General features: G+C 37.1%; 3 protein-coding genes across 3 annotated transcripts; 2 read left to right on the forward strand and 1 right to left on the reverse strand.

Annotated features, from left to right (window-relative positions):
• Positions 1-836: 836 nt before the first annotated feature.
• Positions 837-3,158, forward strand: ptpmt1 (protein tyrosine phosphatase mitochondrial 1). The gene is made up of 4 exons (XM_016244143.1): positions 837-1,085; positions 1,169-1,249; positions 1,347-1,538; positions 2,263-3,158. The coding sequence occupies exons 1-4, from the start codon at positions 939-941 to the stop codon at positions 2,392-2,394; spliced, it is 552 nt and encodes a 183-aa protein (XP_016099629.1). The 5' UTR covers positions 837-938; the 3' UTR covers positions 2,395-3,158.
• Positions 3,159-3,565: 407 nt separating this feature from the next.
• Positions 3,566-6,413, forward strand: LOC107560095 (NADH dehydrogenase [ubiquinone] iron-sulfur protein 3, mitochondrial-like). Its single transcript, XM_016244144.1, has 7 exons — positions 3,566-3,698; positions 4,119-4,175; positions 4,258-4,355; positions 4,469-4,618; positions 4,840-4,965; positions 5,273-5,392; positions 6,136-6,413. The coding sequence occupies exons 1-7, from the start codon at positions 3,587-3,589 to the stop codon at positions 6,295-6,297; spliced, it is 825 nt and encodes a 274-aa protein (XP_016099630.1). The 5' UTR covers positions 3,566-3,586; the 3' UTR covers positions 6,298-6,413.
• A 4,858-nt stretch (positions 6,414-11,271) lies between these two features.
• On the reverse strand, positions 11,272-12,922 carry LOC107560103 (complement C1q tumor necrosis factor-related protein 4-like). The gene has a single exon (XM_016244164.1). The coding sequence runs from the start codon at positions 12,918-12,920 to the stop codon at positions 11,775-11,777; it is 1,146 nt and encodes a 381-aa protein (XP_016099650.1). The 5' UTR covers positions 12,921-12,922; the 3' UTR covers positions 11,272-11,774.
• Between the last annotated feature and the right edge of the window lie 395 nt (positions 12,923-13,317).

Below are 13,317 nucleotides of genomic sequence, written 5' to 3' on the forward strand. Positions count from 1 at the left end.
GAAAAAACATTAAAACATCCAGACATAGAATTTAATGTTCCACTGAGTAAATTAGAAATAAAAGGGCTAATTAAAAAAGCATTAAAAGATATATGGCAAAGTAAATGGGATGGTGAGAATAAAGGACGGCATTTATATAATATTCAAAAAACAGTTGGAAATGAGAGGACAATTTTTGGGAATAGAAAGGAAGACAGCATAATATCTCGCCTTAGAATTGGACACACTGCAATCAATCAATCAATCATTATTTATAATAGGACATGAGTCCTATTATAAATAACATGAGTCTGGACTTTGTGTTAAATGTGATCTTCCTGAAACAGTTGAACATATTTTAATAAAAAGGGCTCGGATAACCCCACTGCTCAAAAAACCTACATTAAACACTTCACTTACAGATAGCTACAGACCTGTCTCTCTCCTTCCATTCATAGCGAAAACCCTCGAAAGAGTTGTTTTCAACCAGATATAATTGTTTCTTTCACAGAACAACAAACTGGATCCTAACCAGTCAGGTTTCAGGAGTGGCCATTCAACTGAGACTGCGCTACTGTCAGTCACATGACAACGAAAGAGTACAACTTACAGAAGCACTTCATATAGAAATAAATCAGATCTCACTTCAGAAATTGATAAATAAAGATGTGACTATAGAAATGTTTCACATATTATTTAAGTATCTTAAAGATACAGAGTTAATAAACAGGATTTAAAGAATCGCTACTAATGTTTTCTTCTTTTTTTAGTTTTCCTTTAACGTCAATGCTCCACACTCCATCCTAGTAGGTGGCGGTAAATGCACCTAAAGCTGGTTTGCCAACCGTCATAAAACGTCAAAGAAGAAGAAGCAGAATAGTAGTTATGCAGGAGTAGCGAGAAAGAAATTCTTGTGACACGTTTGAAGTCGTACGTGTCGTTCGTTTACACAAGGAACGATGTCGAGTGTTCTAGCAAGGACTTTATTTTATCCCACACTTGCTTACAATGTTGTCATGGAAAAGATCACTTCCAGGCAATGGTATAATCGCGTGGATCCTACTGTCATTCTTGGTGCTCTTCCATTCAGGTCAATGACAGAGGAGGTAAGATTTGCCATTTACCATTTGCCAAATTCCAGTCCTGTTTCAGGACTCACCTAAATACCTCTTGTCTCATTTGGTTTTAGTTGGTCCAAAAAGAGACAGTCAGAGGAGTCATTACTATGAATGAAGAATATGAGACAAAATATTTCTGCAATTCAGCTGAGGTAAGTATCTCTGCCACCTCTGTCACTCATTACCAACCATAATCACATATGTCAATGTACATCTGAGGATGTTTTTTCCCTGTTGGTTACATAACAGGAGTGGCAAGATGTTGGCGTTGAGCAGATCAGACTCAGCACAGTGGACCTGACAGGTGTTCCCAGCCTAGAGCACATTCACAAGGGTGTGGACTTTGCCTTGAAACATCGAGAGCAGGGCACCAGTGTCTATATTCACTGTAAGGCTGGCCGCTCACGCAGTGCAACTATTGCAGCCGCATACCTCATGAGGGTGGGTATGAGTCTGAGATACATACACCATGAACAATAACAAAGCCAGCAGCAATATATACCAAAGCTCTATGTCATAGGTCACCACTGTGAACAGTATTTGTCATTGTGTGGTTGCATATTTGTTTGGTACTTTTTTAATGGAGCATTTATAATCTTTAGTTTCTTAATTTTATTGGTGGGAAATTTTGGAGAGGAAAAACTTATATATAGGTCAATTCAAGTGATGCTGATCACTTCTCTAAATGAAACCCACATAAGCAGAGTCCAAAGGGGCTTTTATTCATTAGCTTCACTTCTCTTTTTTTAAGAATAAACCATACACAAATCTATACAGTATATTCTTTATATGAATTTGTTCCTTTTTGACAGCGTAGGCAGAGTCCTTATTTAAAGGAATTTAATGATTAAGTCAAGTAGTTTGAATCAATGGATATTTTTACATTTCTGTTGTAAAACGATAATATTAAATGTTTAGCTGCTTATGTCTCACCTCACACTCTTTCACCATTAAAACTTTAATGAGTGCTGTTAGATCACTGAGGCAGACCTGACAAAAAATGTAACTTTAAAACTTTTTGTCATCCTAACAACAACAAGTGCAGCAAAGTAGAAGACGAATATCAAATATTGAGGGGGAGGGGGCAATTTGTCCCTATCTGATTATTGAAGGGGGTCTATGGTGGTTACAGCCATGAGTTAAACATCTATTTTTTCTTTCACAGCTGCACTTTTGGAGTCCAGAGGAGGCCTGTAAGGTGCTAGCCTCAGTCCGGCCTCATGTGCTGATCCGCTCAGCCCAGTTGGAGATACTGCAGGAGTACTACAAGCAAGTGTGCGGTTCTGAGTCCAGCTAGAAGATATACAGTGTACAACTGCTGACAATAATGCTAAATCTGATATGCTGTACAGCCGTAATACATTGTTTTTCATTGTTTGAGTGCATATTTTTCTATATATTCTTTTAAGAATTTGTGTACTGTACATAAAAGCAGACTTAAAGCTATAATAACATCCATCTGGATCAACAATTACGTTGTGAATAAAACAATATTGTTGTAATTTCTATTACCTCGGATGTTTTAGACAGTGAATTTACAACTACTATTTATTTTTGATTGAGTTAGTGATGTAATGGTTTTAAAGTGTTTTTTTTAATCCAGAGCTTCTGACTGACTTATTTGTACTAGGAGTTGTTAAAAAACTGCATCTGGTAATTTCTGTTTCTTTGTGCATGTTATCGATAAGGCCATTATATTTTATAATTGTAAACAATAGGAAATACTGTCTTGGCAGCTTAAAAGAGCCAATGCATTTAATGAAATTTTTTATGGTTATATACTATAAAGAAACTGAGAGAGACCATTTGCAATACATTTTAATAAATATGATGACAAACCTCAGTATGTGATGGTCTTTTTTTTGTGAAATGCAGGGTCAGTGTTTTTAACCCTAGAAGGTGTACTGTGCCATATTTGATACATGAATTTCTAGTGCGTCTAAATTATCAACATGATCAAAATGTTGCTCAAACACCTGTTGTATACATCCTAATCTACTACATGCTTTCTGCCCTCTGACTGACAGATTGATAGTTCATACGTTTTTAGTAAGTCAAATGCCTTTTAATCAAAATCTCACTGATTTACACTACAGTCAGAATTGTGTTACTTAAGTAAATAACAACTGCACCAAAATGGCTATTTTTGCTCAGTTTGGGCTTCTGAAAAAAAAAGTATGTGTATTTTTGTGAGCTCTAAAGTCTCACTATATCTTAATATATGAACCACAAAAACCTGATGTATCAAATATGAAACAAAGCATAGAACACTCATGCAAACTTAAATATTGTTTCATATTTTGTCTTAAGATCAATTTTATTATTATTATTATTTTTTAAATCTGACAATTATTCCATAAATCAAGCAAAATACCAAACACAAATACAAAATCACCAAATACACAAAATACTGTTCTTTTTAGCAGCATTATATGACCCCTTTAAAGGGCTCGATTGTGCCGCCTGAAGATGACAGCAGCGTACTGAGAATGCACTCGCAGCGTCAGCGGATCCCGCGAGGAAGGACGCGGTGTGTGGGAGTAAAGATGGCGGCCTCCTTGGTTAGATTTGTCCGCAGCGGTTTTGGAAGAAGTCTGAACGGTAAGAAATAAGCAAGGGCAGCACTGACCTCATCGTGGTGATTTTTTTTAACGTAATCACTATTATCGTCACTGTGCAGGACTCACAACCCACTCTTCTATGTTTGTGCTTTTCTTCGCTGTTGACCTTTCCTCTTGCTCTAGCAGGCAGTACAAATACACTGAACTCTAATGACAGTGTCGAGTCGACTCATTTAATGTACAGTTTTAATCTTTATTATGCCAGTACAGCTTCTTTTATTCCCTTCACGTTTCCAGGGAGAACAATATTTGCGTTGTTTTTTTTTGCAGGAATGTCATTAATTTTGAATTTAGTTGGACACAAGCTAATAATTTGATTCATTTTAAAGTTTTGATTTGAACCTGCCATAATATCAGCACTGTGTTGTGATGCATTATTTTCTCTCAATCTCTCTCATAGTTGCTAGACAGAGTGCTGCTATTGTCCAGACAAGAACAACGACAACTGAAACCAGACGTGAGTAGATTAGGGGTGTTTATCATTGTTGTTAACGGGTGGTGTTGTTGATGTTTTCCGTTTAAATGTCTTTGTGCATTAGCTACTGTGAGGCCCAAGGATCCAGTCACACACACTCAGCTGTCAGAGTTTGGAGAATACATCGCAGAGATTCTCCCCAAATATGTGCAACAAGTTCAGGTCAGTTGTTCTCAAATTTATCGTTTACAGATGACCGATTAGTGACATTTTGAAGATGCACTCTGCAGTTCCTCAATGGTTCTCTCATGTACATCCTTATGTTTGAATTCTAGGTGACCTGCTTTAATGAGCTGGAGGTAATGATCCACCCAGAAGGGATTATACCTGTTCTTACCTTCCTGAAGGATCACACAAACTCTCAGTTCAACAACATGATTGACCTCACAGCGGTGGATGTCCCTACAAGGCAGTACCGCTTTGAGGTGAGCATGCTCAGTCTAATTAAAAAATGTTTTGAGATTTTTTAATGCCCCCCCCACACACACACAATATATTAATGTAAAAATAACATGCAAAAAGTACATGCTTTGGTAGTCTGGATGGGAGAAGTTATTAGCATGGGAAATACTCAAGCATTTAACAGAATCAAACATTTCACAAACTGTTCTGCAAAGGATTGATGATCTAATATTTCCTTTTTTAGATTGTGTATAATCTGCTGTCCCTGCGCTATAATTCTCGTATCCGAGTGAAGACCTACACTGATGAGCTGACTCCTCTTGACTCCTCTGTGCCTGTGCACCAGGCAGCTAACTGGTATGAGAGAGAGGTATGTCTTATTGTGATCAGCTGAGGTTTCATTAACAAATTTTGAGCTTTGTGTATTACAGACTATAAAAATAGATGTCTGTTTAGTCTGCAATATACTCAGTCACAAGCTGCAGTGCTCATGCAGTGGAGCCCCCGAGCTACTTCCCTCCTGCTATGACACTCTGCAGACGGCAAATGACTGTGAATGTCTAGTCAGTGGTCCATGAGGTCATGCGGCATAGCTGTAGTTGCATGCAGATGTTATGTCTGTTTTATCAGATTTTAGAGGTAGAGTTGCTTCATTATGGAATGATATTTCATTACAGATCTGGGACATGTTTGGAGTTTTCTTTGCAAACCATCCAGATCTGAGACGCATCTTAACAGATTATGGATTTGAAGGTCATCCATTCAGAAAAGACTTTCCTTTGTCTGGATATGTTGAGGTAAATGCACTGAATATTGTTTACTGAATGCCATCTCTCTCTTCCTCTCAGAAATGTTTTTGTTGTTGCACTGTAAATGCTGTTGTTTTGAACGTTCTTTTCATTAAAAGAAAATGTTTCATTTACATTTTAAAGGGGTCATATGATGCTGCTAAAAAGAACATTATTTGGTGTAATGAAATGTTTATGCGGTTTAAAGTAAAAAAAAAAAAACACATTATTTTCCACATACTGTACATTATTGTTTCTCCTCAGCGGCAACAATACTACAGCGAGAATAAAAGTTACGCCTTCTTTCTTTGTGTGAACATTTGGGCGGCGTTATGCAAATCTTCCCACATCGTGACGTAGACATGTGGGGGCGTGTTAGAACGAGCCGTTTTAGGTAGGTGTGGCTGACTCTTAACTTTTATAAAGAATATCTCTTTGGATTTGAGACTTTAGTCTTTGCAACTTTACAGATCTTCTTTATGCACCAAGAGCTTGTAACACTCCAAAGAGAAAGGAAAAAATTTAATCTCATCATATGACCCCTTTAAAACATATTCAAACAGGTGTTTTTTTTTGTTTAACTGTAATAATATTTGACAATATTAGTATTTACTGCATTGTTGGTAGAATAAATGCAGCTTTAATGAACATGAGAAACTTCTTTGAAAATTAGTTTGGTACAGAGCAATTGCACAGTTTTTTTTTTATATATAAAATGTGAAACATTACTGGGTGTGATTCTTCTTCATCAGGTACGTTATGATGATGAAGTGAAGCGGGTTGTGGCTGAACCTGTTGAGCTCGCCCAGGAGTTCCGTAAGTTTGACTTGAACAGTCCATGGGAAGCGTTCCCCGCATACCGCGAGCCTAAAGACGCACCTAAGCTGGAGTCTGGGGATAAACCAGCAAAGTAAACCCCCCCCCCCGTGCTGTGACCCTTTAGAGTTCTAATCATACTCTCAGATGAATCCTCAGAACGTATTTATGTAAATAAGACCCTGTGCTACATCTAAATAAAACAATGATGAAAACGCTCCTGTTTCGGCATATCATTTCTAATTTATACATTTTTTGCAAACATGTCTACCACCTGACGCTTGTTAAAGGCAGAGACACGCAAGAACTTTGAATCAAGATTATTCATTTATATTTAACAATTTTAAGAGTTTTATGTTAAAAATTGTAGCAAATTATATTCAAAACAAATCTTTTTGTGGTAACACTTTTAATTGAAATTGAGAAGTGTCAGGAAAATATACAACTGAGATATATATATATATATATATATACAGAAAGTTCTCTCAGGTATTCTAATGAAAATGTAAACCTGTAAAACAATGTGTGTTTGAATAATGCTTAAAAGTCAAGTTCCTGTTAAATACACTTATGTTTGATACCTTTTGTTATTAGTTTTTTTTCTGATTTGGCAGTTAAATGTGCATAATGCCAATGCCTTTAAGCTTTTACATATTTCCAGTTGCCACTACAAAAGAATAAATCATATCGACAGGTTATTTCCAAAAAGATCTTTATCTACAAAATTATGGGTTTTACCCAAAAAAATATTTAATTGCAATTCGGGAATGTCATTACACACAGCAAAATTATAGGTATAAGAATCTCTCCTCCATAATTAACTGTCTTTTCCATTTACCAATCTCATTACAGTTTGTGGCAAGTCAGCTACTCAGTAAGAGCACATAAATTAGCTCGATAGACGCGAATTATCCAGCATATCAGCTGCCTGCTGCTACTGTGTTCTCTCATCCCTTCATGAGTGGGGCTCTGCTGCAGTCGTTGGTTCTGGCATATATATATTTTCTAATTTTTGTGCAGTTTCTTTAATATTTTATGTTTCTTTTTACTATTTATCATTTACTACTGATGACTTTTAAAACATTAGTCTTCATTAAATATAGTTAATGTCATTACACACAGCAAAATTATAGGTATAAGAATCTCTCCTCCATAATTAACTGTCTTTTCCATTTACCAATCTCATTACAGTTTGTGGCAAGTCAGCTACTCAGTAAGAGCACATAAATTAGCTCGATAGACGCGAATTATCCAGCATATCAGCTGCCTGCTGCTACTGTGTTCTCTCATCCCTTCATGAGTGGGGCTCTGCTGCAGTCGTTGGTTCTGGCATATATATATTTTCTAATTTTTGTGCAGTTTCTTTAATATTTTATGTTTTCTTTTTACTATTTATCATTTACTACTGATGACTTTTAAAACATTAGTCTTCATTAAATATAGTGTAGTGCAGTGGTTCTCAAACTTTTTATACCAAGTACCACCTCAGAAAATATTTGGCTCTCCAAGTACCACCATAATGACCAACATTAAAACACAGTAGTGTAGTAGGCCTAACTATTCAGCTACAGCTTTGCACAATTAAAAAACGAGGTGGTTTTATTCCTATTTAGAATATCAGCCACTTTAACATTGTAAATACACAGTCTGAACGTTAACACTGCAGTGCTTACAAACAGGTAAATAAAAATCTTAAATAATGTTTCAATTAAAATGTGTTGTACCTAAAAGTTAAATAAAAACTGTACTGCATTTTAGAATATAAATGCTCTGCCACCACCACCATGCTTAACAATATAAAAGGTATTATCTAGGTGTTGCTGCATATGGTTTGCACCAAAAACAGTGCTTTACTTTCAGGCTTTTTCCAACTTGAATCAAACAAATTCATCTTAAAATCCCCCAGGCCTCTCTTTAGTCTTTATGTCAGAAAACTAATCTGATCTGCTATTTTAGTTTTAAGACCTCATAAAGGCAGTGCCATTCATGATGCAATCAAACTTATGTAAATTCAAAAACTAATGCAAAGGTGTGCCATGTTAACATTATTGCTTAAAGTAATTAATCACCTCAACTGATTTAGGTTGTTAAAATGTGTTTTCAAGCAGGGATTTTTAAATATTTACTTCATTCATTCATCAGAGAAAAATCCTTCCACAGGTTAAAATGTAATTGGTAGGAGTGACAGGACTGTAGATGTATTTTACACTAATGAGAAATACAAGACAAAAGAAAGAGTTTACATTCAGAGTTTTTATTTGGCTTGCTTCTGAGGACTGGCTTCTTCCACAATAACAATCCAGCGTACACTGAAACCACTTTTACGGTACTTAACAAAGTAGCTCATACTGCACAAACATTGAAAAGCTTATCCAGCACTCGTTCACAAAGTTTATTTATCGGATTAAACCCATACAGAAAAGTACATAAGACCAGGCACAGAATTAGAAATGCAAACGTTTACTTATATAGAAATGGATAAAAAACACAGAAGTATTTACATTTTGGAATTGTGCACTTCATATTACATAATGCTTCATCTTTATGGCCATATACACACAACAGCATACACCAAATTAATTATATAAACTGATCGATATCTTTGATAGATTTTCGTTCCAAAATATAAACATCAATATTTGTTGAACTATTTTCCCAAAATCATTAGAATCAGTTGAGGTACATGCATTTGGCAGTGAATAAAATCATTGTTCCTTTAGAAGCTGTCAGCCTGCGCTACATTTGGTAAAGTTTCTGGCCAAACATAATAAATGTACAAAAGCGGTCCTCAGTTTAAATGTGTAGTGCTGTTCCAAAACCAGAGTGATTATTGACTGACTACATGAATGACTACATGATTTACTGGAATCCTCAGGGTTTTTTTTTGTTTTTGTGCCATAAACAGATTGAACACTGGAAATAGATAGAAAAGCAGAAGACAGTACTCTCACGCAAATCTTTCGTGCAAAAGCTTCAAAGACAACAAAATTTCTTATTTGAAACATGCATGCATTTAATAATTGTATTGAAACACAGTTTTGAGTTGGAGCTGTCTAATGAACTGCCTCTGCGGAGATAAGTGCTTTAGCGCTAAGAACTTCAGATCGTTCAGGCAAGCTGTATATTTTGTTTTATATCGACTTTTATTAACCTTTTTAATTACATTTTTGAAAAATAATGTTTTAAATTTTTTAATTTTACAAATGATTTATATTTGAAAGTGACCTGTTTGCATTTTATCATTATATTATTGTGAGAACTCAGCATCCAAGAGCTTAAAGTCACCATAAAATCAAAACAGACCATTCTTATTTTTTATGGTATGTTGAAGTATTTATTATGATTGAATTAGCCATGCACATAATGATTACAAAAAAAAAACTAATATTAATGTCCCCTCCCAATAACATCCCTCCTTATGCTCCGGCTGGGCAATAATCCAGCAATCTGTCACTCACATGAGATCGCTCAATTAGCAAACAACAACGATCCAATTAATTCCCGATGGACAAAATCAAGTGCTGCCCTACATTTTTTTTTCTCATTCGAGAACTTGTCACGATAGGGAAGAAAAGATAATCGCAATTTCCGTTTCATGGCGACTTTAGGGAGTTTAACTGAATTGTTACAGGTGCTGCTTGCTTGACTAAAAACAAGAGCTGAAGGGATTTCTAATATGGAATCTGAAGAAGCAAACCATTTAAGACCTCATAAAGGCAGTGCCATTCATGATGCAATCAAACTTATGTAAATTCAAAAACTAATGCAAAGGTGTGCCATGTTAACATTATTGCTTAAAGTAATTAATCACCTCAACTGATTTAGGTTGTTAAAATGTGTTTTCAAGCAGGGATTTTTAAATATTTACTTCATTCATTCATCAGAGAAAAATCCTTCCACAGGTTAAAATGTAATTGGTAGGAGTGACAGGACTGTAGATGTATTTTACACTAATGAGAAATACAAGACAAAAGAAAGAGTTTACATTCAGAGTTTTTATTTGGCTTGCTTCTGAGGACTGGCTTCTTCCACAATAACAATCCAGCGTACACTGAAACCACTTTTACGGTACTTAACAAAGTAGCTCATACTGCACAAACATTGAAAAGCTTATCCAGCACTCGTTCACAAAGTTTATTTATCGGATTAAACCCATACAGAAAAGTACATAAGACCAGGCACAGAATTAGAAATGCAAACGTTTACTTATATAGAAATGGATAAAAAACACAGAAGTATTTACATTTTGGAATTGTGCACTTCATATTACATAATGCTTCATCTTTATGGCCATATACACACAACAGCATACACCAAATTAATTATATAAACTGATCGATATCTTTGATAGATTTTCGTTCCAAAATATAAACATCAATATTTGTTGAACTATTTTCCCAAAATCATTAGAATCAGTTGAGGTACATGCATTTGGCAGTGAATAAAATCATTGTTCCTTTAGAAGCTGTCAGCCTGCGCTACATTTGGTAAAGTTTCTGGCCAAACATAATAAATGTACAAAAGCGGTCCTCAGTTTAAATGTGTAGTGCTGTTCCAAAACCAGAGTGATTATTGACTGACTACATGAATGACTACATGATTTACTGGAATCCTCAGGGTTTTTTTTTGTTTTTGTGCCATAAACAGATTGAACACTGGAAATAGATAGAAAAGCAGAAGACAGTACTCTCACGCAAATCTTTCGTGCAAAAGCTTCAAAGACAACAAAATTTCTTATTTGAAACATGCATGCATTTAATAATTGTATTGAAACACAGTTTTGAGTTGGAGCTGTCTAATGAACTGCCTCTGCGGAGATAAGTGCTTTAGCGCTAAGAACTTCAGATCGTTCAGGCAAGCTGTATATTTTGTTTTATATCGACTTTTATTAACCTTTTTAATTACATTTTTGAAAAATAATGTTTTAAATTTTTTAATTTTACAAATGATTTATATTTGAAAGTGACCTGTTTGCATTTTATCATTATATTATTGTGAGAACTCAGCATCCAAGAGCTTAAAGTCACCATAAAATCAAAACAGACCATTCTTATTTTTTATGGAATGTTGAAGTATTTATTATGATTGAATTAGCCATGCACATAATGATTACAAAAAAAAAAACTAATATTAATGTCCCCTCCCAATAACATCCCTCCTTATGCTCCGGCTGGGCAATAATCCAGCAATCTGTCACTCACATGAGATCGCTCAATTAGCAAACAACAACGATCCAATTAATTCCCGATGGACAAAATCAAGTGCTGCCCTACATTTTTTTTTCTCATTCGAGAACTTGTCACGATAGGGAAGAAAAGATAATCGCAATTTCCGTTTCATGGCGACTTTAGGGAGTTTAACTGAATTGTTACAGGTGCTGCTTGCTTGACTAAAAACAAGAGCTGAAGGGATTTCTAATATGGAATCTGAAGAAGCAAACCACAAGAGTGATGAGTGACACAGAGTCTCTAGAGTGTAGAAGATTGCGTGAAGGGAACTCACATTTTTTCCACACAAGCGCTGCTCCAAACTCTTACCTTCCTAAAGACCCAGACTGACTGGCTCCTTGGCTGGCCTACAGTGTCTTATCTGGTTTCTGCTGCTGAGCAAGGCTTTGGTGGAGCTCGGGGTACACCAGGAAGCCAGTGAAAGTGATATACTTGGCGTGATTACTGTAAGCACCAAATCCATCCCTCTGGTGGCTGTAGAGCCAGACAGTATCTCCAGCCTGCAGTGACAACATCAGACTCTGGCTCTGCAGGGCCTTCTCAGTGTCGCTGTCATCGTAGATCATGGTCTGCACTTCCAAATGGTTCTTCATCAGCTTCACTGACAGGGTCTTATGGGGCAGCTTGCCAGCATTGAAGGAGAAGTAATAGGCTCCTGCTACTCTGCATCTGAATATACCAGAGCTCAAGTTGAAGTCGTTGCCGATGTTGACAAACTCTGTGTCAAAGACGATGGGCTGGTGCTCAGGGTGTCCTTGATCCACTCCCACAATACTCTGAGTGCGGCCCACTGAGAATGCTGACCGCTGGTCTTCATCTTCCTCCTGTCCATCTCTCCCATCCTCCTTTTTTATCTCTTCATCCCGTCTCTCTTCTTTCACACTCACAATAGTGTCTTTGATAATTGTATTTTCATGCTCAGTTAGTAAGTGATCGCTGGTTTTCAGTGGTTGATGGTCACTGTCATGATCTCTGTGTGTGGGCTCTTGATAGCCGTACACATCGGGGTAGATCAGGTAACCGTTAAAGGTGGTGTAATGGCCCGTGTTGCTGTAGATAGCGTAGCGAGGGTCTCCGTGAAGACGAAGCCAGACGGTGTCTCCAAAATCAAGCTGCAGCATGGCACTCTGGCTCTGCACCTTCCGCTCTTCTCCGGCGTTCTCGTCGTAGACAATCGCCTGAACCTCATTGCGGTTCTTCATTAGCATGACCGACAGGTCTCGACGTGGGAACTTCCCCACCGTGAAGGAGAAATAGTACGCACCCGGAATCCTGCAGCGGAATAAGCCAGCCTTCGGATCGAAATCGCCACCGATGTTGACATACACCTTGTCGAAGGTGATGACCATCTTGGGCCCTCCCTCCATGCTGCTGGTACGTGCCACAGAGAATGCAGACCGCAGCTCCACGGCGTCAGACATGCGGGTGAATGCCCATGCGGTGGTCACATGACACAGCACACACAGCAGCAGGGGCCTGGTACCAGGCAGCATTTTAACTGCAGAGGGAATAAAGAACAATAAAACAGCTCTGTTAATTATCGTCAACGAAGCCGTTAACATAAACAAAAACTGTTTAACACTCTCATTTAAATCAGTTAAGCTTGTAAATGATAGCTGCTGCTCGTTACCAAAACATCAGGTCCAAAAAAAGAGCAATCATTATGCATACAAGTGCCAGCGGGAGGTGGGATCAAAACAGAACAGATCAGTGCCTTTAGTAGATACAGCAGGATGAGAGCTGTATTATCAGACCCTCTCTCTTTTCCCCTGAGATAAGTAATAGGACACACACTGGATCAGCACATCACAGCAGAACACTAGAGGTGACAGAACACTGAGACTGAAATTTCAGATCAGTTCTGCACAGCTTTTGGGGGGTCCCATCCCC

Source organism: Sinocyclocheilus grahami, unplaced genomic scaffold, assembly GCF_001515645.1.
Source record: "Sinocyclocheilus grahami isolate Dianchi unplaced genomic scaffold, SAMN03320097.WGS_v1.1 scaffold710.1, whole genome shotgun sequence".
NCBI classification, from domain to species: Eukaryota; Metazoa; Chordata; class Actinopteri; order Cypriniformes; family Cyprinidae; genus Sinocyclocheilus; species Sinocyclocheilus grahami.

Excerpts from the sequence above, each read along its gene's own strand:
- ptpmt1 (XM_016244143.1), top strand. The coding sequence starts at position 939 with ATGTCGAGTGTTCTAGCAAGGACTTTATTTTATCCCACACTTGCTTAC. Across the intron at positions 1,086-1,168 it reads TCAGGTCAATGACAGAGGAG|TTGGTCCAAAAAGAGACAGT; the intron begins GTAAGATTTGCC and ends ATTTGGTTTTAG. Across the intron at positions 1,539-2,262 it reads CAGCCGCATACCTCATGAGG|CTGCACTTTTGGAGTCCAGA; the intron begins GTGGGTATGAGT and ends TTTCTTTCACAG.
- LOC107560095 (XM_016244144.1), top strand. The coding sequence starts at position 3,587 with ATGCACTCGCAGCGTCAGCGGATCCCGCGAGGAAGGACGCGGTGTGTG. Across the intron at positions 3,699-4,118 it reads TTTTGGAAGAAGTCTGAACG|TTGCTAGACAGAGTGCTGCT; the intron begins GTAAGAAATAAG and ends TCTCTCTCATAG. Across the intron at positions 4,966-5,272 it reads CTAACTGGTATGAGAGAGAG|ATCTGGGACATGTTTGGAGT; the intron begins GTATGTCTTATT and ends ATTTCATTACAG.
- LOC107560103 (XM_016244164.1), bottom strand. The coding sequence starts at position 12,920 with ATGCTGCCTGGTACCAGGCCCCTGCTGCTGTGTGTGCTGTGTCATGTG.